Raw genomic sequence first — 26,099 nt, 5'->3', positions numbered from 1 at the left:
TGTCTTTTGATGGCTGTTTGTCATGTGTTTGCAAAATAGAGTTAATCTGTTTGGCTGTTTGTTGATGCTTTTTTTTTTCCCTAACAATGAAAGCATGCAAATAGCAGAAGTCTGGAGTAAAAACAATGCTTCTAAATTTTCCCTAACATTATACTATATTTCTATATTCTATAATCGGAGTTATGCAAACTATTAACATAAACAGAAAAAAAGAGCATTATCTCATCATAAATGTTTTTACAACATTAAACTATGCCATTTGTGTTTTTAAACCAATTTAACATTACAGCTCCAGCAAGCAAGCCAGCTTTCCAAATCAATAAGTTAGCACAGAAGACTGCAGCCCCATAAGGGAAAAAGCAATGCATCAGGATTTTGGAAAAGAACTGCTGAAGCACTTACATTGTGTGAAAGACAAATGACAACTGCTTAGAGGTTTTGTTACCACGCATTTGACATTTTTTATACTGTTTCATTAGTGCTTTAAGGTATAACCGTAAGAATGCATGAGAAACTTCAAAATTTACAGATGTCTAACTTAATTTCAACCTAAGCTTTTACCATGGTTGCTTGCTCTGCACACCACTTTTCTTAGCAATGCAGTTTTCAGACAGCAGGCCATCACTACTGATAACTTATGATTAAGACAGCAAAACCCCAAGCTCTTCGGGTAATCTTAACAGACCACAGTATAAGAGTTTAGTCTTTTCACCTTACAACAATCTCAGGGTAATGCCATCCCCATTCCAAGTAAAGTAAGAATCATCTGCTGATCTGACTTAAAACAGCAGCAGTCTCCAAATGCTTTTTTTAATTCATTCATGACGCTTTGGCTAGAATTCTTAATTTTATAGCCCAAGGTTCCAAAAAGTAATAAATCAAGTTAAAGTACAAAACAAAAGTAATAACAATTTATGATTAACAGTTACAAACAACAACAACAACCACCACCACAGACAACAAACAAAAACTAACAAAAAAAAGCCTGGAACAATAGCTTTACTGTTTATGCCAAATGTACTCCAGTTGAGTTACACATTTTATAAGAAAACATTGTTCTGAATCTTTCTATACAATACATTTTCTTGGGTAGTTGTACAAAAAATACTTCTTATAAAACATATTTGTCACACTTTAAAATTAGCATTTAACTAATATTTGAAATAAAATTTAATACTTTTCTTATTTTTGACATATTTGCTTGCCCTTTTAGACATGAGAAGGCAAAGACATTTGTACTATAACTACAAAAGATCATTTTTAAACTGCATTACATGCTACAGCACTTTGCCTTGACAAACAATGTCTAGATATAGCATTCAACAGAATACAAAAAAGCAATCTTTATCACAAGGTTAAAATTAGTCTTTGAACAAAAGATTCTTTCAAAGCAAACCCAAATTCTCATCAGCTTTATAGCAGTTTCTCTGGGAGAGACAGAGAAGCAAGGGAGGGAGAGAAGAGACAGAAAAAAAACCTGAAGGACATTTGAAAAATTTCTTGCTAATATGTGCATACATTTTATCAGTTTTCTGATAAAGGTATAAGCAGTAGGACATGATTAAATTTCTGCTGTCAAACTGCGCTGTGGTCAAAACTATAACTGTGGAAAAGTAGATCTGCAGCTCATGAGTGAGAGTTCTATCTGTATTCAGTCTCTTTTGAATCTGTTTCTTTTCTGTGTCCATACCAGTCCATATCTTTTTTGACTAATGATAAAAATTTCCCTAAAACCCAAAATTTTCCTTGGCACAAGTGTTGGCTTTTTTGAAAGTTTTTAGTTTTACTTTAGTTAAACACTTAAGAGCTTTCACAGTGTAGCATTTTATTCTGGGCTGCGGTCTGCACCTCCGTGAAATACAGTCACTGACAAAGGAGTCTGCAGCAGATGGTCAATGCTGCTTTTGTAATTGAAGAACAAAACTCAAGAAAGCAAAAAGAAGTATCATCTTTTGAACCTTTTGAAGTAACCAAAGCTCCAGGAATATCCCTGCAATTATTTATTGTACTATTAGGATGGTACTGGGATCAACTAAGAAAAAAGATTTTTGAGAAATCATTGTTTCAGACTCTATGAACTGAGACTACTCATAAGCAACTCACTAATCCCATTCAGAATCAGCCTGGGAAATCTGGAGGCTGAATTACAAAAAATTTCTGAATTAGAAAATTTACTATACCTAATCAAAGTTGTGTAGCCAGTCCTGCATTTCAGCATGGATTTCATTTAGAATGAATGAAAAAAGAGCTCAAGTGCTATAGAAGCAATTGTTAGCTGTCTTCATAGCTGAGTAACCAAGTCAAATGAGTGGAGCTCAGGAGAGCAGGCAGTTAGCTTAAGGCAGAGCTATTATTTTAGCACCCATGCTGGCAATTGGTGATTAGGAACGTGCTAGAATGTTGATGTGAGGTGTCCACACAGCTACAGCTGTTCCTGTCTGCTCACTTTGTCCCAACAGATCAGAGACATATGAACACAAAGGTTGAGTTTTGCTTAAGTGTCATCACCACTTGCTGTCTGCCCTGGATCTCTTCTGGCGACCATAGTCTCTACCACTCTTTGTTTAACCAGATGTTACCATTAGTTTAAAATTACCTTTCCTCAGAAACCTTCTCTGATTCTTTTAGACCTGCAAGATCACATTCTTACATTATCATAATCATTATTAAATAATGCCCCCAGAGCTTCAAAAAAAATCCAAGATACACCTTCTTTTGCAGCTGCCGCCAGGTAACCAAAGTTAAAATTTTATCTAACTCAACTGTTTGCGAACCATTCTCGTTAATATTGATGTCATCCAGGTGGTAAAAGTGGTAGAAAGTATAAGCCTTTGCAAATCTATTTCTGACAATGTAAGATATATGAGATAATCTTCAATAAAATAAAATGCTATAAAATAGCAACACAGATAATCCCTGAAATACTAGGATAGCATGACTTGAAATTATGTAAAAACTCAACTTTACTCTCTTGCAAGTTATATCTTTGCTATCAACAGACTATTTGTACAGCTTGGATGAAGTACCTGACAAGCTTTATTGAAAAACTTCAACTTTGTATCTGTAACTCACTTTTGTTCTTTAAAATATTGATGAGGTATTTCTGGAAAATAACCCAGAGTAACTGCTTAAAAGTGATCAACTGGATTCTATTATTCAACTGCAAGCAAAGCATTGCAGTACATATGATTTGAGGGGAAATGAATGGAGTAAAATAGGAACACAGATATCTGTGGACTTCAGCTTTTGATCTGTATCCTTCAGTGAAATCTATGAAGTTTCCAAGGACCTGTGCACAACTTTTGAAATGTAATGAATATTAATTAAAACATGCTAGTTCAGTTTACGATGCTTAACTTTGGGAATTCTAGACAAATACTGTTGAATGATCCCAAGAAATAGGAAGGAAAAGGCAGTTTGAAAAATGTAAGAAACAAGACATCCAGTGCTACACAATGAGATCTATTAGATTAAAAAAAAAAAAAAAGAGAGAGAGAGAGAGAGAGTCTCAGGTAACCTCATAATTCTAACAAAATTGTTGAAAGAAACAGCAAACAGTGAGAAAATGGAGGTGACTATCTATATAAGAGAATATAACACAAGGATTAACAAAGCTCCTGTCAACAACTCTGGACACCTGTATCAAGCTCACTTATTACCTACTAAAATATTAACATGTCCTGATCCAATCTATGGTACAATTTTAATTACTGTTTTCTCATAGGGAAACCATATAATCAATGTATTCATAGCTATTCCTGGAGGCTGTTTTGTAAAGCTCCATTATAAATTGTGAACCGGCACTAAAATATTTTCCTCCAGATTGCTATAAGTAAATCAAGACTACTATATTCTCCTAGGGGGCGGGAGGAAGAAAAAATGATTCCCTTTCAGGGTAGAAAAATATGATTTCTTCACTAAACAAGAAGAAAAATATTTTACATACAATCCTATTTAAAGAGAAGTTAAAATTCTTACACAAAGAATCAACATTGAGGAGTTACAGAACATTAAAATTATATTGAAATTTACTTACAATCCAAATCATTTCTATGCCTGGATTAAGTAATTAAGAGAAGAATCACATGATTCCCTTGAAGCATGCATTTAAATAATCTGCTGAGGATGAATTGCAAACATCAAGGTATGTCTTGAACATACCTGCAGCATTTTCTTCTTCCATTACAACTAAGAATGTTTGAATACTATAAGCACTGACTAGTATCTCAGTATATTTAGGGGTTAGAAATTCAAGGAAATTATACCAATTCTGTTTGGAAGATTATTTAAATAGCTAGTATTATAATTTTCTAAGTATCCACTCCTCAGGTGGCACTAAACAAATCCAAGTTATATATAAAGTGCACAGGGGCAGTGGAAGGCTTTCTGCATCAAGGGGAATAATTCATTTTACATTCCAAAGAAAATCTATCCATAGTGCTTCTACTCTGGTAACACAAGCCCCTTAAATGTAAACTTTGTTTATAATATAGTCCTTTCATCTTTTCCTGTGCATAAGTTCTGTTAAAGCCATAAGATCTTTTGCCTGAGAAGAGATTGCAAGACTGAGCCATTTACTGCTCTCATAGCCTGATTAGAAGTGGATTTGGATGCTTCACATAATTATGGGGAAAAAGAAATTGTGATAGTATTAACCAGCACTTTAACATCTTGTATGAGATTCAAAGAAAATTTAATTCAGAACTGGATTTTAGATAGGATCTTTAAAATAGATTTTGATTTTTGCTAGAATGCTCATCTACTTTGAAATTCATGAAATAAAACTAGTATTGTCCCCTTTGTGTTGACTATGAAAATGGAGGGGATACATAATACTATGTAAACTGTTAGAATTTCTTTTCATAGACATAAATGCAGTTGAAACAGTATCAGAACATTTTAAACTACGTAAACAAAACTGACAAAAGTTTTTTTAAATTCCTTTATGAATCAGCTTGCAAGGAATCTCAACTCTTTTGCTCTGAATTGAACAATCACTCTTGACTTAGTTACATTTTTTGGAATGACTAACCGGCTTTTCCTGACCCCTTAGTGATGGAACAAACTCTGCAAGCATGTTATTATTTGTGAGTATGCAGTACAGCTCCAGTCAGAAAGCTGAGTGAACTTGTGTCACCGTGTATGCAGCCCTGGAGGGGCTTTGGGAATGTAGGGCCCAGGTGGGCTGTGTTCCAAAGGGCAGAGCCAGCACAGCCAGAGCTGAGAGTGCTGCGCATCCATCCAGCAGTCCTCATAAGACGCACCACACACAGGCTCCATAATCTAGAGTTATGAGTTTTTCCACTCAAGAGCCTCAAAACGAGAATTTCTAATCTGTTGGGCTGAAACTAGGTTACCAGACTGAGCTCTAAATAAACAAACAGTATTTGCACAGGTTTTACCTTCTCTGACAGAGAGGAACACATGCAGAAAAGTGCTGAAATGCACATAGAATTTTTGTGCAAAAGAATGAGCCCCAATTCCCATCTGCTCGTGGTAGACACAGAGGCTCCAGTCTGAGGTCTGGTTTTCCTCACCTCGACCTTAAGTTTCATGGCAATAAGTTCATCGCACATTTCCTTTGAGAACTCAGCCCCTGAGACATAACACAGAAATTTCAGAATTCAAAAATAAAGCAAAGTTCGTTGTAAGATCTGAAAGTAGCCATGCTGTATGGCAATTCCTAGCAAGAGGATTCTCCACTTCACCACTTAGAAAAAAAATTATTTTGAGCTGGCCATCTTCCTTCTCATTAAGTGCATAATAGCCCCCAAATATCAGCACTCTGAAGAGTCATTCCTCTGGTCTGTCATTTAAGTAAATCTGCTCATCTGAGGAACAAGCAGGCATAAATAGATAGGCTAGATGCAAGTTCATTCCCCATAACATCAGTCGGAAGATGGTTCTTAGAAACTACAATTGAGTTATGTTTCATTCGGGGAATTTATGGTAAATGTTTCCCACTAGTACAGCCACAGAGGTGTCAGAAGGTGTACGATGGCCCTACCCCCAACTTCAGCACTACTAGTGATATTGCTACTGAGACAGGCTACAAGAGGCTTGTGCATGCTCCAGTCTGAAATACAGGAAGTGAATCTGCCCTGAGTTACAGGTGTCAAAGGGGATGGACTGACCTGCAGGCTCTCCACTTATTCCATTAGAATCTTGCTTTAAAACTGGGACGATGACCTAAAAACTTTCTGATTCTAAATTAAAAAAAAAAAATCACAAAGTTGTATGAGGAGAAACATGCTTGTTTCCTACCTTGATTACAGATAATTGTATTAGTGACAAATAAGTGACAGACAGAATATCTTCCCATCCTTTTTTCTTATCACAGAGCTATAAGGTTTAAAACTACAAAACCTCTCTGTGGAATAGGATATACTTGCTACTAACACATGGCAGATCAGACAAGCATTCTCACTCCTCCTTACCAGTGAAAAAAAGTTTGCGTAAGGACCAATGAGAGCCTCATATTACAGAGATTTATAATTTCTCCATATATAAAAAAATCATTGATATTTTCTTCTCATACCAAATTTGTATTTGCATTTCCATTTACATAGATTAAAATACACAGTACAGCCAATGGTCACTTATCTTAACAAGCAAAATAACAAAGTATATAGGCAGGCACGGGCTGCATGCTTCTGCTTTTGAAGGCAGAAGGAAACTTATTTTTACATCTTCACTTATCTCAGATAACCTTCCCCTAGGTGACATACTGGCTTGTGAAGCTAGTACAGAGCAGGCCAGTGCAGGCTTCTTTGCTGCCCATCTAAGAGCTGCAGGGACAAGAATTTTGTGCATGCAGCGAAACAGCAGAAGCTTTATTCCTTGTGATATTTATATAGCATTTCGTAAATTTGCAACGCAAAATACTGAAGTGCACTATCACAAGAATGTCAACAAATATTTTGGAAAACTCAAACTACAGCCACAGAAACTGGAGTTACTGTGGGTGGTAAGCCAATTGGGCATTATATAAGCTCTTAATGTCACACATCTTTTCATGAAATGTCTTCATATATTTGAATTTTATTTAAATATACATGTACTATATATACATATTTGAAAAATAATTTTCATAATTTTCAGTTTGCTGAATTTGTACTCCAGTGAAACATTCTTTTACTTTGGTACTCTGTCGAAGCATTCATATATAAATACGAGTGCTGCTTGTATTGCTGTTCTTTAAAACAGACTTCTCTCAAACTGAGGCCATTTTGTTCTGCAGTAACACAAAGCATTTGGTTTATGAAAACATGTACATATACTTTTTATTTACAGGTACTGTATTCCATACCATGAACTCTCCTAATTTTAATTACACATCATTACACGGCTATACAGACAACAGTTTCCCCCATCTAAATTGTGAATACTAGCATTTCAAAAGATGTTTTCTTTTTTAAGTGAAGATAAGTTACTGCATTAAAAATAAATGAGCTATTTTTCTAAGTTGATTGGACACTGAGTACACATAATAAATCACCAAGAGAATTGTATGCTAGTCTGCGTGCTAACCTTGAGCTGCAGTTTTTCTATTGCTTGCAATTCAGAAGACAATAAGATGTTTTACCCAATCAGCTGATCAGCTGAAGGAACTCAAAAGACTGAAATGGCTTAGAAATACACAGGCTTTTAGATATCAAATTACCTCTGGAACCCTCTGCCCAGAAGTAACTCTAACAAAACCCATTTGAAATACAGCTTCAATATTCAAAAAAATCAATAATTTAAACCACAGGTTGAACATTTTTACTGCTTTCACTGCAGACTGCCGTTTTTTTTGAAATGAAAATGCTAATGGCACCAAAGGGGAAAGCTCCAGCCAGAAGAGATACATGTGTGCAGGCATGGATTGGCTAGGAATGCTGGTTTGCACTCCCTCCTCTCAGTTATGTTTACATAACTCGCACTTCCATCACTTTGAAAAAAATGTTTTACTTCCTTGCATTTAATTCTTCTGTCCATGTGAGTTTAGCTATGTCAAGATGCCTCATGGTAAACATACATGCTGAATACAAATGCTACAGCCTCAATCATGCTATTAAGTCACGTTGTTTTGGAACTGTCACTAGTGTCATGATTTTCAATACTGGAATTGTGAGCTCTTGTGCAGAGACAGCAAAGCAGGAATGTGGGTGATGCTGTGTTCCAACATTACATCAAAAGTGGGAAGTAGTCCAATGCATCCTGCAAAAAATCAAGTACGGATGGTCTGCTGCCTGTGATAAAAGCTCAGTTAGTCTCTGCCACTATTTTTTTCTTATGTTTTGTTAAAGGAAGAATGTAAGAGGACAAAAAAAAAAAGCAAAGAAATTTACACAAGACGGCGCTTATGTATCTCTGTGTAGGCAGCTCCCAACATACAGTAAGAACAATTTTTGCTACAGTAGCAAAGCATTACTTTTATTGGTTAAGATGTACACAAGAAGGTGAAAGATGGATTGTCTCTGGTTTACAGTTTTAATACTTTATTCTCACATATGTTCTTATTCTCTCCTTAAATATGTTTACAATGTTCTCCAATCAGGGAGCTAGAATGAAAAAGAAAATATAAATGATATTATGAGGGTAAAGATGCTCAAGAAAATACAACTATGTATTTGGATACATACGGTTTCATTGTAAAGATTAAGTTGGCATTTCTAGGTAAAAATTTCTGCTTCTAGGAAAAAAAAAAGATAATATTCTCTTATGAATTTTCTGGCTGATAAATTTGTTCAATTTTACATGAGTATGCATCAACAGCACCCAGAGGAACTGACAGCATCTCCTCTCCTTCTGGCCCAACATAAGTGGAACACCAGTATGGGCAGGGAGCATTTTCAGTTCTCCAGGAAGGCACCTCATAGCATCAAGCATTAAGTTTGTTGCCACAAACTTCATTGTCTTTTTTCAGTTTGTTATATTTGGGTAGATTTAAAGTGTAGTCCCATATAGCAAGTACTGGCAGTACTTTAATCTTGAAATGCAAAGCATGGATACTTTTAGCAAGGCCTGCATTCAGTAAATAAAAGGGGTTCACTCTTCTGGCTCTTATCTAGTGCTGCAGCAATGGCCTGCAACAGAACTACAATGTTCAGCCAGAAGGACTGATAATTCTCTTGCTGTAGCCTCTGGATATTTCCTCTAACTATCCTGGCATTACTCCTATCTTGGCAGGACTGACCTTTGCTCAGCATGCTGTCAGCCATGCCCCAGTCTCACACAAACACTGAATAATGCAATCAGCTGCTCAAGCTAAATCAGCTGAGAACTATAAGGCTGAGTTTCGACATATTGAAAACACTTCAATCAATGACACTTTGCTAAACCTTCTCTATGGTTTGATACACACATTAAATGAAAGGGTAGTGATCAGGAATCCCTGAGCCATGCATGGAGGGAACCCGACAAGCAACGCACCAGCATGTAACACCAACAGTGCACTTGCTATGGGCTCCTCTGACCCCACTACTTAAGCACTGAGCTTTGCAATGGACAACAAAGCTGCTTCAGAAAAGAACGTGGCTGGGAAAGTACTACTTGCAGGTACTTGGGAAACATTTTGATTTTTGATCAAGCACACAGTAATACACATATAATAAGATGCAGCTACAACTGCATATGTAAACATTAATAATTTTTAAAACATGATTTATCAGAAAGTTGGTAATTGCTGTTTAAGAATAGCATTACTGTAACTTTTTTTTTTTTTTTTTAGATTTTTCAGTGGAGCTCTACATTTATACATTTACTATACAATGTGAATTACCTGGTATATCCTTCTCTATTTTTGTGCAATTTATTACATCAGAGATCATAGTAGTATGTGCCAGAAATTCCTTCGAAAGGATGCAAAAAGGTAACAATTTTCCACTGAATTCCTTTTCCTGTCTTCAGAGAATAAAACACATTAGCAACATATCTGTTTTCTGTCCCATGACAGACAACGAGAGCAAGCGCGATGGTTGCACTGTGTGCTTCCAGCTCCTGCAGCCAGCTGGTTAAGTGAGCTTTGTTTTGAATGTGCTGTCAGAGACAAAAAGAATAGTTCCTCTAATACTTTTAAGGAATAATTCTTAAGAAACAGTATGGAAAATGAATTGAGGTGGTCTGTTTTGCATATGTGCAGATGGATACGGAAATGCATGCACACAAACATAAAACAGCTTTCAAATTTATATTTGATTTGAAAGAAAATTAGGTATATGTAGCTTCCTTGGATACTTTTGACTTGAATCAATGGTTTTATTGGCATTGGTTTTATTTTGTGAAAAGAATCACAGAACCTGGTGCAGAGGAATCAAAGTGTTCTGGTCTATACAAATAAACACAGAGAAGCATCATAGCAAGTATGATTGTAATCCCCTCAGATGAAGGTCAAGGTCCCTTAGATTGGCCTCAGTGCTTGGAGTCCCATGTTTTATGACTGGCATAGTGAGAATCCTCTCAATTGGTCATGATTTTGCTTTATTATTTTTGAAGGAAAAATCATAAACAAAGCCTCACAACATACAGGGAGCTACACAAAGGCACTGTTAACTGTGCAGGTGAAGCAGGAAGATCATGGCATAAAAATGGCTTCATTAATTCAAAGAAAGCATAACTTACATGCTCACTATTCTATTTTTTTTTTTTTAAATATTTGTGTGGAAGAAGACATACTTTTAACTAGCAAGCCAGGTTGAGTTTACCAATTCCAGCTAGAATTTTTTTTTTTTTTTTTTTTTTTTACTTCCAGGGAGAAGATGACATTGTGCCTAAACTAAACATTGCACTTGCCAAAATGTAAAAAGATGGGCACCTGTAGAACTATATATAATTTCCAAGACTGAAAGTGGATAGCATGCTTTCCTTTGCTCAAGTGACATCAAAGCATTCTTAATAAATACATATACATATTTTCTGAGATTGTTTATGATACAGAAAAGAAGAATTATTTTCTTTAGATTTGCTAATATGTAGCTCAAATTAAATCTCTGCATTATATAAAGACCCAATCCTATACTGCATTATGCTTCTGATTCTGATAATTAACTTCGGAGAAGCGCATATGTGAAGGTACATTACTGAATTAAATTTAAATCACAGCGAATTGACACTTTTGCTGAATTGGTGTCTACACTCCTTTACTGTCCAGACTCTCACTGTTTAATACTCTCAGCTATTTCCATGGTCTTTGGGTTAGAGCCTGGAATCCAGATACTTTCATTAATTGTATTACAGTTAAGCATAACTCACACATATTTAATTCAGAGCACCATTATGACCCTGTTCATACTCTGTCACATCTAGGGATGGATACAATGACTAATGAGGATTCAGAATATCATAGATGATGGTTATGGTGGTTGGCGAGTATCCTTATTAGCAGTCATCCTTTTTCAACATCAGTATAGAAATCAAGTATTGTAGGGACTCCACCAAACAAATCACAATACAGTAATTATTGCCCTGGTCAAACTGTACTGACTGGTGACGCTCTGTACACAATCATTTTGGCGTTCTTTGTTCATTAGCCAAGATTTTAAAGGAAACCATCTAAAATCCAAATTCTGACTAGCATATGAGAAGAATACATGCTACTGCTTTTAGATTATTACACGCTTAAATTGTATTTTATTTACAGCTTCCAGTAGCTTTTAGATAAATTTCTCATCAAGCCTGCTTCCATGTAGCTTGAGAAGGCTAACAAACCCCTTGGTGCTCACATGACAACCTTTGTGCAAACGCATCCTTATTCTGTCATCTGCTGGCAGCGTGCTTCCCAGTCCTGTTCCCTGCCAGTCCTTACCAGTTTGCCAATTACACAAGCTGCTTCCCAGACATCAGACAAAAATTCCACAAGACTGCTGTGCGAGTGTACCCTAATTAACCATCAGCTTAATTAGACAATTTACTGTGTAATTAGCAGGCAATTAGTCAACACCTCTCAGATCTTATTGACTGCTGTGACAGCCTTCCTTACTCCACACATTCCAATACGCTCCCACGACCACGATCCCAGCACCATCCTGTACAACAGCAACCTTTGCAAAGGAAGGGAAATCATATTACATAACAAGGGAAATGGGAGAAAATCAATATATAGCCTGTTCATTTATCGAATTGACTTCTAGCCAAGACATTTCTTTTTTTTTTTTTTAATAGCAATAGCAGGTCAGCTGCTAATGAAAAAACACTCAGCTACAACATTATGTCATTTTCATTTATAATGTGTTTTAGTGATTTTGTTTGAAAATCAAAACTCTTACATTCTACTGAATTATCAAAGAAGTCAGGCAAGAAGAAACTCATTGTGGCTTTATGCATATGGTAGGGAACAATGAAAACGTATTCAGAGCTGCTTTTGAAAGCTAAAGCTGACATTGTAATTCACTGTCTCATAGTCCAAGTTGCGCCAGAAAAGTCAGATGAAAGTAGATCAGGTTTAAAACATAAAAAGCCAAGATTCAAAAGTAATTGTGACATTAGTGTAATTCAGTAAAAATAATTTTTTAAGTTGTATGAAATCCTTCAACAGATCTGAAGTTGTACGCTTTTATATTACATGATGTGAAAATGTACAATTAAATTCTATCACAATACACATATTAAGAGAACATTAAAGATGTGTGTTTCCTTTTCCATAGACCAAAAATTGGATTTTGCAATTAGCTGTGACAATTCTTAGAGTAATAATTCCAGAGTTCATGAGATGGAGACACTAGTCTCCTGCTGCAATTAACTCTGCTATGGACATTCATGAGAATCCCACACTTTCTTAGTGACGGATGGAGTCCTGTAAAACTACAGTTGGCTATATTCTATATTTAGACAATGATAACATCTCAACTAATGATAAAAAATGCTATTTAGTATACAATGACATATATGTTTTCATTGGTAATATGTATTTTAATACAAAAACCTCTCAGGTTTTTTAAACATAAGAGAATTCATTCTGCTTTTACAAAAACACCAATCAGGAGTAAATGCAATTATATCAAAAATTCAAAAATCTGGTCTTTGCTTTCTTAACTTCGTGTATGTATGTTATGTACATGCTTTTGAGAGTCTTGTTTATTCAGGAATCCATATTCAAAAATATTAAGTTCTTCAGATACAGCTATTAGGACCTGCAGATTCTTAGCAGTTTTGAAAAAAAAGCATGCATGTCTGTGCTTTTTGTTTCTCTCTCTATTTTGTTTAGTATTTGAATACATTTTAAGAAGGAAGTGAATAAAGTAAGGGTAACAAAAAGCAAAGCATCTTTTCTCACCATAAAAATTAATACTGGTTAGACTTTTAGCTACATGTCATACATCCATTCTGTTTTATTGGCTAGTAGTCACGCTGCTATTAGAAAAGATGTCTCCTCTTAAGTACTAGTCACTTCCCTGGATGCCACATATTACGCAGAGCAGGAGTGTTCACTCCTAACTTACTTTTGGTAAGTATTTTTAATAGAAAGGCTTATGTAGTAAAATACTCGGTATTACAGTCTCTACCCTTTCCCAAATTTTACTAAAACTGCTTCTCAGTTGTGCTGCTTTAAGTGCACAATGTTTCATTAAAATACTAGTTTACGACAAGACTTTTATATACAAGCTGTCCAAATCTCAAGGTTAATTGCCAAATTTAAACTTTGTGTATGTTGATCCATTGTTGGTATACTGTTTTAATCTATTGGCTCAACAAGGAAAAGGAAATAAAACCCCCGAGATCTCCAAATACCACATAAAAAAGCCAAATAAATTAATTGAAAATGCATCCTTAGGCAATTACAGGTGAGGAATCTGCAGCCTACCTTCCCTTTGAAGGCCACCTTTGTGTACAGCTTTCAGGAAAGTATGTCATTGCTGGTCAAAGGCTCTACGAAAATCATGAAACGAGCTCAAGACACAGAAGACAAATGTTACAGCCAAACTCACTCTGCTCCTTAAGCATGACTGGAAGGAGAAGGGAAATATGGAAAGTGGGTTGTTGATCTGCTGTCTGGAGAACTCTCTCCTTTAGCATGAATGTCAGTTTACTGACACACTTCTCACACTCCTGTGCGACAGATACCTCCTTGCAATCCACTGATGAGTTGTCACATTGTGCTCCATACCCTGGGATAACAGAGTTCTCCATGGAAGAACAGACCGTGGTGCTCACTGCAGAAGAAAAGCATCTCTGCCATATTTAATGCTACAGGAAGACTATGGCTATGCATTAGTCCAAAGGTTTTTTGCTGTATGTTTTTGGGTTTGTTTGTTTGTAGTAAAAACCCTTTCATTTATAAACTAATACATTATAAATTTCTGTCACTTCCTCAGGTTTGTAGCATGGTTTGTTTCTTTTTGCAGCAAAGTAACACATTTTCTGTACAAAAATATTCAAAAAAATATATAACGTTGCTGTTACAGCATCTAAAAAATAAATACACCTGATTTCATTTCTATGGTCTTTTACCTCCCATGTTAAATTTTGCTAGTTTCATGAAGTGATCTAAAAAATGTAAAAATTGGGAAACAATAAAGATAATACTTCTTATTAACATTCCTTCAGAAATACAGAACAAAATGACGCACATAAAGAATACATAAGAATATTTAGACCATTTATAATCATTCTAAAATTTGTAAAATCAATAAATAATTCAACCTACAGAGCTCTGTATGCAAAGGAATCCTGCAAAATGCCCATTTTTCTCTTCAAATAACATAGTTAATAAAAGTTGTCTGATGTTATTTAGTAGAAAGGCAAACAGTCATTTTATATTTGACATTAACAATCTGATCATTTGTCTCCCCAAAGAAAGCCCATACAGCTTTCATACAGACCACACAATAAAGAATAGTAATATTTCTGTTTACTGAGATATCAACTGGCATTTCGTTGCAGTCAATGGTCTATCTTTGCTACAGCATACTAGACCTCAATCTGGCACCTACAAATGTCAAGAGTATAAAAAAAAAATAGGATGGAAATCAAAAGCATGTTCTAAATTCCTAAAAAACGAAACAAAGTTCACCTAAACATATTTGCTGCAGAAATCAGTACAATATTCAGCTGTCAATCTCGAAAAACAATGAGGGAGCGATGCTGTCAGTAGGACAGGATAATAACATTTCAAGCAGATGTTCAGGCAAGGCTCTAATTCTCACTGAACTCCCTTGGTAAGCATTTAATTTCTTTATCATATGCAAGCTAGGCAAATTGTACTTCATCAAAACTGTATTGTGAAATATTAATATTTCATATTATAGAAAAACTCCATAGAATAACCTTTGTCATATTAAGAACATCAGAATTTCAAATGTCATGGTTCTGCATTTTAATGCATCTTAAACAGCTTTTTGGCTTGCCACCATAAATTATAGCTAGTTTAATACAAATTACTATGCTGTAATATCATACAAAAATATACATTTTTAAATACAGATTCACTTCTGTGAACTACTAATGTTATGGAAAACAATACGTCATTGTATTATGATTTTTTACCACCTTCAATTGTAAAGTGAGGTGCACATAATGCAAACGTACAGAGATAACTGGCTGCAGGCAGAGTCTGCATTTGAAATAACAACATATAGATATGCTATATGTCCTGCGTAAATGAATGAATTCTCTACCAGAAATGGTTTTCATTTAGAAATGGTTCTGAAAATGTATTGCAAATTCTGCTTCAGTGATCGGTACAAACATATATTACGACCAGAAAGTTTTCTCCACTATGGGTTCATTCAAATATAATCTAGTTTTAATTGTAGCTTTGTTTTTAAGATCCTCCATGCAATTTGCTTCACATACAATGAAAATATATTAAAGACTAAAAATGAAGTTGGTCTGCACGTTGATTTCTGCCTGTTCTCATAATAAAGGCAACTGCTTCCACATTATTGAAAGCGACAGCATCACAAATCAATGCATGTCACAGCAGAATAAAGACAGATGTATCCGATTAATCAGAATTAAATTTTACAAGTGAAGGAAGCATCTAAAAATCAAAGAAAATATTGCTGTTATCCCACTCGTTTTTTCCACTTTCTATGCAGCCCATACAGTGCAGTGAGAGAACAACAAAGCTGGAGTTGAGTTGATAAAACCCCAATTTCTGATATAAATTCACTGTGGTAGTGGAAATGTCTAGAGAAAAGACATGCACAGTTCATATAACCCCTGGCTTGTTTTGAAACTGTGTTTGTACAAACTTTCTGATTAAAGGTTTTAATGCAAATTTTATGTACTAAATAGTATTCAGTAATAAATTCAAAGTAAATAAACCAGCTCAGTACAACAATTCTACTAAAAAAACTCCCACTCACTGTTACTTGTTTAATTGACACAGTATTTCTCATTCTGCAGGTAGTTTTCTGTTCTTCTAGGTTCTAAAAGAGGTAATGATTGATACTCATTTCTTTGTGGACTCTACGATATGCTGCTCCCCCATTTCCCTTCAATAGCTCGCCTACAGAATTTACAAATAATAGTTTGAAGCACAGAGTTATCTGAATAAGACAGAAGCTCTGTTTGAACCAACAGAGCAGTGAGTTATTGATTCTACAGTGAAAGAGTGAAGACGTGAGTGTAGAAGAAGGTGGGTGTAAGGGAGCATTATTATTCTGCTACCATTTTTCTTGCCTAGTGATAGTCCATATTAAAAGCAGCTATTCTAATTTCTGGAAGAAATGAAATCTACTTGATATTAATGCAGCTATGCATATATGATTGCTTTCATAAATACAATTCTGCAAATCATGAATCATGATCCCACCTCCCCTAAAACCTACAGACACATACAGGTATAGTACCACGTAATTAATATTTATATTACACTGTAATATCCACTATCTTCTAAAATATTCCCAATGCTATATGCCTCCCATATATATATACACATATATATCTATATACAGCAAAGGTATGTACTTATATATATGTACATTGAAGGAAATTCATGTTTCTCGTTAGCTTTTTTTAAAAAAAAAGTTTAATACATTTCAACAATTGTATAGCAGTACTCAGGAGCAAACATTTGTTGAATCTCTCAGAGGTGAAATCCTTAGCCTGCAAACAGGTGGTCATGAAGGCAATTATGCAGAAAAGCATGGGGGTTTTGGAAAAGGGAGTGAGCACAGCATGAAACAGTGCTATGCTAACTCCCTCTATGGCAACATGCTATGCTTTCAAGAAGACGTCAAGACAGATAACGGTTGGGAAAACTTGGGAAGTAAATTATGGTCCAGCAGCTACAATTGCTTGATTGCTATCCAACAGTTGGCTGATACAAGAATGTATGGCTTGTCTTGGGCTGCAGGTACGCTAGCCTAATGTTTTTGTAAGACTTAGCTGTGCTAGGCAATGCATCAGGAAAAAGAAGTTCATGTGAAATGATCTTATGAGAATCATTCCTCTCCAACTTGAATCCTTTTATCTCTTTCCTTCGATATCCTTCTTCTGTGTTTTATCCTGCCTTTCTCTCTGATTTTATTCCATCACACTGTAGTAAATGCATGTGGTTTGACTGCATATGCTTTTCATTCGTTAAATGTCAATCAAATTCACCTTGCATCAGCCACTTTTACTGAAGTGCCAAAGGACACCGGTACGCAATAGGGAAGTCACTGGCTTCCCTAGCAGTGACTGAAGGTGGTGGTGAATGCAGCAGTCAGCCCTAGAAGAGGGAGTGTTTCTACTGCTGCTAAGTTCCCTCTCTTGCACAGGCAGTTAAACCTAGCCAGGGCATATTAAACAAGGAGACAATGGGGATAAATGTGGAAACCTGATTGTGCCACATACAAACAAGGCTGAAGTGGAAAAGCTTTAGCTGCCAAAAACTGTGTCTAGCAAGCTCCCTTCTTCCCAGTAGCTTTTCTGCTCTTGGGAACTTATCTGGGGAGCAGCCTCATCAGCTCTCAGTGACAATGCAGGCTCAGATCAGGAAATCTTTGCTTCTGGCCCTTCTACACAGTCAGCTGTTACTAGCTTGGAAGGACAGTTAATCTGAAATCTCTGCTTCCATGAGTACTACAGCCCATGAGAGAATTCTGCTCCCTGCTAAACACTGCATAGGATTTGTGTCTATGCAAGCAGAAGCTATGTGGTTTTTGTTTTTATAAAAAAGCACATTATGCCAACTTACATTAATCAAAACTCTATTCCAATTATTTGTTTCAGCATTAAGTCAACAGAGCAGTTTTTGTGTAGTATTCATTGTTCAAAGAAGAACTGCTGTATCTCATGGTGCTTTTCTTCTCATTTGAAATATTTATTTTTGTAGCATTAATTTTCATGATGCTACTATAAACTAAGCAGTTTTATTTCTTCAGCACCTTCCAGCCAAGCATCTCAAATCATTACAAATACTAATGCTTTACTGCTGTGGGAAGGTTATCGGGGAGACTACTGAGAAAACTACAATGGTATAAAAACTTGCTAGTAATTGCACAGGACAGTGCTACTGTACACTGCAAGGTATAATTCAAGACATCGTCTCACTTGAAAGATCTCCATTGGAAGGATTCCTCCAGAGCATGGCATCCAGGAGATAATCTTTCAATTACTGATTCAGAAAGGATTCAGATAGTCTGCTGTTTACTGGACTACCATCATCATTTCCTACAATGTGCGTGTCTTTCCTTCTGAATTACAACTCAAATCTGTAACCCAGACAGTATCTGTTTAGCTCTCAAAACACCCAGAAATCAATATGTAGTCTGGGAGAACAGCAAGCATATCGGCAATAATACTGCTTAATAAATAAATCTCAGGACTTGCTCTAAGTTGCCTTCAGCCTAGGCGTTGAATAATTACAGCTGACAGTATGCTATGCACATAAGTCAGTTATAAACACACTTGAATGATGTTTATGTCCTGAAAAGTGTTTTAATAAGAAACCCAGTGAAGTAGACTAGAATCTCCACTGCAATCTAGAGGAGCACTTACTTCCTTGGAATACTTCTAGAGTGAGAAGAAGCCACTTCGACATCTTTTACAGTATGCTCTAGTAGCACAGTTCTTTGTCGTTATAATTTCCTCATGTTGGAAGGCAACCTGCTGAGGTAGCAGAGTGAAAAATCTACCTTTTCTCTCCTGCTAAGGTCTCCATCCACCAGTCCTCTTTTACATTTCATCACTGAACAAAGAATAAAAGTCTCTTGCTTCCAAATGCATCTCAAAAGCTCTCTTCACTCCATGATACCCTTTGTCACTAATTGACAATGCATTACCACCATTCACACCATTATTCAGACTTTACTTTTGATTCTCCTCCTCCCAACAGCAGCCAAACTATATCTATGTCCCAGCCAAAATCTCTTTTCTTTCTTCTGCAAAACATTTCTCAAAATTGTCCTTTTCTTTCAGCATCTAAACTTCTTGCTCAGAATCTCATTTTGCTATTTGAATGTTATAACAGAAAACCCACTCAAGAAGCAAACTGAGGATCAAACAATCCTTTATCCACTTGAAGTTGACACAAAACACTTTGAGAATTTGTTTTAGGTGCCACGCTGAGTCAAAGTCTTCAAGAATTTATTCTAACTCCTTCCCCTTCCACTACATCTTACTGAAACTTTGTCTCTGTGCTACAAACCTTCAGCAGAACTACTTGCCTCTCCATAGGCTTGTTTTACATTTCCTCCATCTTCCTCTTCCACTGCCCGCTCAGCCTCAAGCTCATGCCTGCATTATTACATTGCAATTGGAACTCCATTTCAATGGCTTGTCTTGGCAGTCCTTGGTACAGAAGCAGCCTTGCAGGAGTTGCTTGATAAAGCTGTTATTCATTCCCTCTGAATTCTGATCCCTCACAGAAAATAATTTATCTGCAGCATTTTCCACAGTACCATTACTATTACTAGCTGGTTAATATTAAAAATGTTGCTGAGTAAAGGGGAAGAATATGTATCTCTTAATAACAAAGCAAACAAACAAAAAACTAAAAACAAATCACAAACAGAAATTGTTTTACCTTTACACTGCACTGTTGGAACCTTCAAGATAATTTGACTTACATGATGCACTGTTTCCCTGCTTATCCTTACTTACCGCCTAGATTGAGAGACTTCCAAAAGATTTAGATTTTTTTTCAAATATACAAAGAAATAGATACATGCTAAATAAGGCTTAAATTATTTTCTTACCTTGTCCAGGGAGAATGTTTTAGTGACAGCAAAGCCCCATCCAGCTTCAAAAGCTCTCCGAATCATTGAAGAACTAGTAGCAGGGGTTGCACTGGCAATGCCAAAAGGATTTGGAAACTTCAGTCCAGCCATTAATACACTGATGTCTACTAAATCTATAGGAGTATAGAAGAGTGGTAGTTCTGGAGTAACTGAAACTTCAGCACCATACAAGGACTGTAAAAAAAAAAAAAAAAAATCACAGTAATTTTTGCTGATTCATTTTAATATAATTTACCGTTAACCTTGATAAGAGCTAAAAATAATAATCATCATCATTCGTACATAATAACCAAATTTCAATTATTCTATTTTATATTCAGGATTGCAAATCAGCAAAATGTACTAATCACTTGCATGTGAAAAGTCTTCTGTTCAGACAGCCTTTCTGCTGAAATATTATGCCACATTAAAAGTAACAAAACCATAATAATGAAGCAGTTATTTCATATCCTGAACTGCCAGCCTGTTTCAAAAGGTTTATTGATTTCTTTGGCCATTCTGAATAGCCAGTTCTGTTCTCTAAAGAGCCAGTAGTAGTGAGGATTAAAAAACAAAAACAACAACAAAAAACAAATGTATAGACAGACTCTTTCTAGTGTTCTTCCCAGGTGGTGACCTATGAAAACTGGATTTTAGGAAAAGGTTCTTCCCCAGAGGTTGGTGGCATGGAACAGGCTCCCTAGGGCACTGTCATGGCCCCCAGCTGCCGGAGTTTTAGAAGCGTTTGGACAGTATGCTCAGACATAGGGTTTGAATTTTGCATGGCTCTTTACGGAGCAAGAGTTGGATTCAAGGATCCTTGTGGGTCTCTTCCAACTCTGGATAATCTATGTAGTGTACAAATTTGTGGAAAATGGGGGAAAGCATCCACAGGCAAAATCACTTTGCAGGCTGTCACCCCGACTCAGTATACTTGGAGTTCATGCACTTTCCTCCAATCCCTTTTTAAGGTGTTATTTAATCTATGCCTTGGGATACATATCAATATATGCAAATCTACTACCAAATCTGAATACTTCAAGAGTGACAAAAATTAGACTCTGATTCGAGATCAAAGAAGAACATACACTTTATGCCTGTGACACCACAGTCACTCTTGTTTTCAGTTTTAAAGGTGGCGTTTTCTCTGGAGAATCAAAGTGGAATGCTTTCAATGTAAATGTTGCATTTAATATTGAGAAAATTGTACAGAGAAAATCTTCTTCCATGTACAGATGCTGAACAGCATCCTAATCAGGCTGCGGTAGGTAGAATTAAAATCTTTACTCAATTAGATTTTGGAGTTGATATAACCACAACAAAATAAGGCAGGTATTTTTAAGGGATAGAAAATCCCTACACAGCCTATGTTCCCACAAAATCTCACCACAAGATCACAGAAGTAGGACAAAAAGTAACAAACACTGCAACAGTGCCTGTTACAGTGTTTTCTGTAACAGTGAAAAACCTCAGCGACTAAGTATTGCTACCTCTGGGTTGTTTGTTTTTACATATTTACCCCGCTTTATCCATAAGTATGAAGAGGATGAGGTTTATTCCTTTATTTTGACTTTTGTTTTAGCACTTTTTTCTTTACCAATCTCTTTCTAACCCTGAGAGTTAATTTGTTGGTTTTGCTCAGAGACTCCCAGATTCTTGTCTCGGATTCTGACCTTAGATTCCTTGGACAGAGTGTACACATTTGTAGTCCAACTCTTTTGATGGCACTAAAAGCTACCACTTAAAGCAGTGAAGTTAGTCTAAATGAACCTGCATGTGTCCCCAGTGGTGGCCATTTTGCAAAAAGCTAATTTTTGCATAACCCTACCACTTGGGACCCACTCCCTGCAGTACCATGACCACCACTCCCAGGCAGCAGCTGATGCAGTCACTTCATGGTAAGCCTGGATCACAAGACAGAAATTGAAGAATTTTTTAAATGGTAGCACTTTTTTCTCTTATATAGCAAACTGGGATACCTGCTGAAATCAGCACTGATATATTGAACTCTTACACTGAACTCTGAATTTGAGTCTGGCAGAATGACAGCTAAGAGACTTATGGAAAAGCTTTTGGCTAACTCTCCTGTACATACACATTTGAGCAATAAACCCAATTTTCCATTTTGAAAGCAGTTATTTGTTAATTTTTTTGTATCCAGAATTGTTCAAATGTTCTGTGTGAGTGTATTTCAGCTGATGACTCACAAACTACTCCTTCACTATATAACTGTAAATATTGATCGCTACAGGGAGATACACAGACAGTAAATTGCTACAGCTTAAGTTACATTGTACCATTTCTTTTCCCAAGCAGGACAATATAATCACAAAAGCTGCTCTCAGCTAAAATGAGTGTTACAGGAAATTGAATCTTAACTAGAGACCCAAACTGAGCTTTCTGTGATAAATCATAAAATAAACACAATGCAAAAAAAAAAAATAAAAAAATCAACTTAAAGCAGAGGAGGACTTGAGTGAGATGCCTGAATATAGCCACACAAAAATAGGCCTTCGCTCCTGCATGTAAATTGGTCACAAGCCTCCTCCCCAAACATTACAAACAGGTCTATTCTTCCTGCTAAACTGTCCTCATAATGAGCAAAACCACCACCAATTCCACCTAGGTGCACTGAAGGACCACAAAATGTGCCTAACCATTTGTTTGTGCTGGAGTGGCCTGGGCAGAGCAGAAGAAAAAAATATTCGATGGAATAAACCAGGTCTTCAAAAACAAACATAGGCAGGATGTAGCTGGAGGTTCAGTAGCCAGTAGCTATATATCCCTGCAGATTTATCTTCCTCCATCCTATCACTTCACTTTTGACTCTATTTATTTTTTGCTGTTTTTTCCTCTCAGCACGGAGTTTATAAAAGAAATAAATTTACCAAGCCCTGATGTGTTGTTTTCTACAAAGCAAAACTTTTGGCAAACTAAAATGTTTTATAGGTTCCTGAAAGCAAAATAATCTTTATAATGAAGGATTTCCCTGACAACGCAAAAACAAATAGGAAAAGAAAGCCCGCAGGCAAGAGTTTATTTATAATAATTCTTCCCTTGATTTTTAAAAGCAGAGGACAAAGAGTGTGGCTCACTCTTCCTCTAATTTGATGCCAACCAGCAAAGATAACAATATTGCAGGTACTTATTTTATTGTTTCAGTCGTGGCAATTTTTTGGACACTACAAGGGTGCAATGAAAAATCTCCAGCACACAGCACACAGTGTCCCTGCCCTGATCTATCCAGGATATGCCCAGAGGCAAAAGCAGTACTGCCTGTAGTGCAGGGCTGAGACAGGGACTGAGCGTTAAACCTGATAGAATTTGTGACATTCATTTTCTTTAGCTGGAGAAAATTCTTAACCACGGTGATACAGTCTAACTCCATTTTTGTGCCTTTAACAAAGATAGACTATGAAAGTGAGTAGTTGTATTACTGTTATTTTTCACAGAGAGCCTCTCTACAAATCCTACTGCTTGGGAGTTTTCCTGAATACTTTCATCTCACTCCTGCTTTCTCTCTCTTTTTAAGTCTGAGCTTAAAACACAGCTTTTCTCCCTTACTTGTATGTCTTCTACCCTTTTTCCAATTATCTGTTACATAAGTTTGTTTAATACACCTTGGCTTTATTAAATATGTTTATGTTATTTCACACCGAATCACAGAATGATTGGAAGGATGCCTGGAGATGATCTAGTCTAACATCCTTGCTCGAAGTAGGGTCACCTTGAGCAAGTTGCTCAGGGCTCTGTCCAGCCAGGGATTTTCTAATCCTCCTTCCAGGCTTTGTCTTTCTGGAATAGACATGTTTCTTAGTCAATAGTATGCAGTTAAAATACCAGGTTCCCTGCACTTGCACTTTGTCCAACTCTTCAAAAATCTTTTCTTACTTGTTTTCATGCTAGCGTTTTACATGGTGTTCTACAAGACAAGGGACATTCATCTCTTTTCCTTCAGTTCTCATGAGAAGAAGCAGACAGCATAATTAACAGCTTCAAAGACAAGCTTTCTGGGAAACACCCATCTCTGGTATCAATTATGAAATAAAGTACTTTCATGGATGCCTGAGAAATATGTAAGAAGGGTCAACCTTCATAAGAGAATCAACAGCTATACTCTTCAGATTTATATTTTTGACAGCATAGATAAAGAAAAATAATAATAAATACACCCTACAGGTTCAGAGTTGCACAGCAATGTGTTCAAAATCCATACTGAATAGCGCACCTCAGCAAAGTACAATTTATATCAGATGGGATCTGGTCCTTTATTCTTTAAACATGTAGTGTACATGTCAGTCTAAAAATGTGAAAGATACTGGTCACAATGGGCCAGTAAAAAATATCAAACAAACAAAGAGATTTAAATTAAAAAAAAAAAAAAAGCCAATTGTGAGAGAGAGAGAGGAAAAATCACTTTGTTAGAAGGATTTTAGTGAGAATGAGATGTCAGCTTGGCAGCCAAATATAGGAAAATGCTTCACAGATAAGTGTATGAATGGGGGAGGAGTACAGAGTCAAGGCTGGTGTCTAGACCTTCCTGATCAAGAAAGAAAACAGTGCAAGAACTATGATGGGAGAGCTGTCTTTGCTTTCAAAGCAGGCATAGAAAATTAGAAGTTAGTCCTCCAGTAAGTGTGAATTACCCTCAATATAGTTACTATGTAACGGTTAATAATAAATCCCATTCACTGACCAAAAAGAAATGGAAGAAATGGATACTATCTGAGGCATAGCACAGAATAGCAGCCCATATTGCTCAGCCCACTATTATGAAGTTACCGTAGGACAAAAGTGAGGGTCATTGTAATTCCCAAATTAAATAAATCAACAATACTAATTTAAATACATTTCTACATCATTCATGGAGTAACAAAAAAGATTGAATCCTGAAAAAATGGGAGTACTACATAGTTACATGAATTGAGATGGTTGTGTTTGGACCTCTACTGACCTGTAGAGAATTGTTCAAAGGAGACTGCATTTTCAAACAGGTTATACTTCAGCTGCCCTTGGTTAGGCTTTGACTGGTCATGTTTATAGAAACTAGTACAACACAGAGATGCACGCAACAATCTTTGAAATTAACCCATGCTTAGCAGAGTGGAAGGAAAATGTTAAGATGCAGGAGACATTTAGGCAACTGATGATGGAAAGTTTCCAGAATAAGAGCAGCCAAGAAGCTTCTGTAAATAATTCCCAGTTTTGAACATAAGGTGTTTCTACTGGAGAGTCCTTGAGTCTAGATCTTGTGCTTCACTTGACCATGTGCCAGAGCTTGAAATGATTGGAATTTCAGGGCACATAGCAAGTCCATCTGTTTGTTTAGCCTTTTGTCTGGAATAGGTTGGGATAGTAAGAGCACACTGTTCAAACAGAAATTTCAGCAAGGAGCTGGGATGGTGGGGGGTTTTGTCTTGGGTTGGTAGATAAATTTTAGGGAATATTTCTATTTTGCTAAACACTGACTGCATTATTTATAGATTCAATTACTGTGAGAGTTGATGATTTTGAAAATGGCTACCTATTTCTGTAACTAAAATGAAAATGAATAGATGATATCAATGTGTTTAAAATCTATCATACTCAATTCAGACACTCAGTTCACACAAAGATTGCTCATCTTAAGAAAAAGTAGAGAGAAAATAAAGTACTTTTAAAAGGTGTTTCTTCATTTCATGTGGAAAGTTTTCAGAATATGGAGCAGTGGAATGAACATGCAAACACACAAAGGCATGCACCCACACACACTACCCCTAAAAACATGAGGGTAACATGATCCTCTTCTAAACAACTTCTTTAAAATACAAACCCTCCTCCAGGTCTACCAGGTCCAAGAACTGGTAAAGTAAATCACCAAATTACAGTGCACTCCACCACAGCAACCAGATTTTACAAGGGCTGCACATCCAAATAAATGCCCCTGGGCTACCCATTCATCTAACAGCTGGAAAGGTGACACCTGACATT

At 36.3% G+C, this 26,099-nt stretch overlaps 1 protein-coding gene across 11 annotated transcripts in view; it reads right to left on the bottom strand.

Annotated features, from left to right (window-relative positions):
• The window catches only part of DPYD (dihydropyrimidine dehydrogenase), a 333,346-nt gene that overhangs the window by 134,834 nt on the left and 172,413 nt on the right, over positions 1 to 26,099 (bottom strand). For all 11 annotated transcript variants that reach the window (XM_021404735.1, XM_021404734.1, XM_021404738.1 and 8 more), the window contains one exon: positions 20,109 to 20,324. In XM_021404735.1, the coding sequence (XP_021260410.1) occupies positions 20,109 to 20,324 (216 nt within the window). The remainder of the gene's footprint in view (positions 1 to 20,108; positions 20,325 to 26,099) is intronic.

The sequence above is a fragment of the Numida meleagris genome, chromosome 7 (assembly GCF_002078875.1).
Source record: "Numida meleagris isolate 19003 breed g44 Domestic line chromosome 7, NumMel1.0, whole genome shotgun sequence".
In the NCBI taxonomy this organism is placed as follows: domain Eukaryota; kingdom Metazoa; phylum Chordata; class Aves; order Galliformes; family Numididae; genus Numida; species Numida meleagris.
Note: the sequence above shows the minus strand (reverse complement) of the source record. Positions and strands in the feature narration are given on the sequence as shown.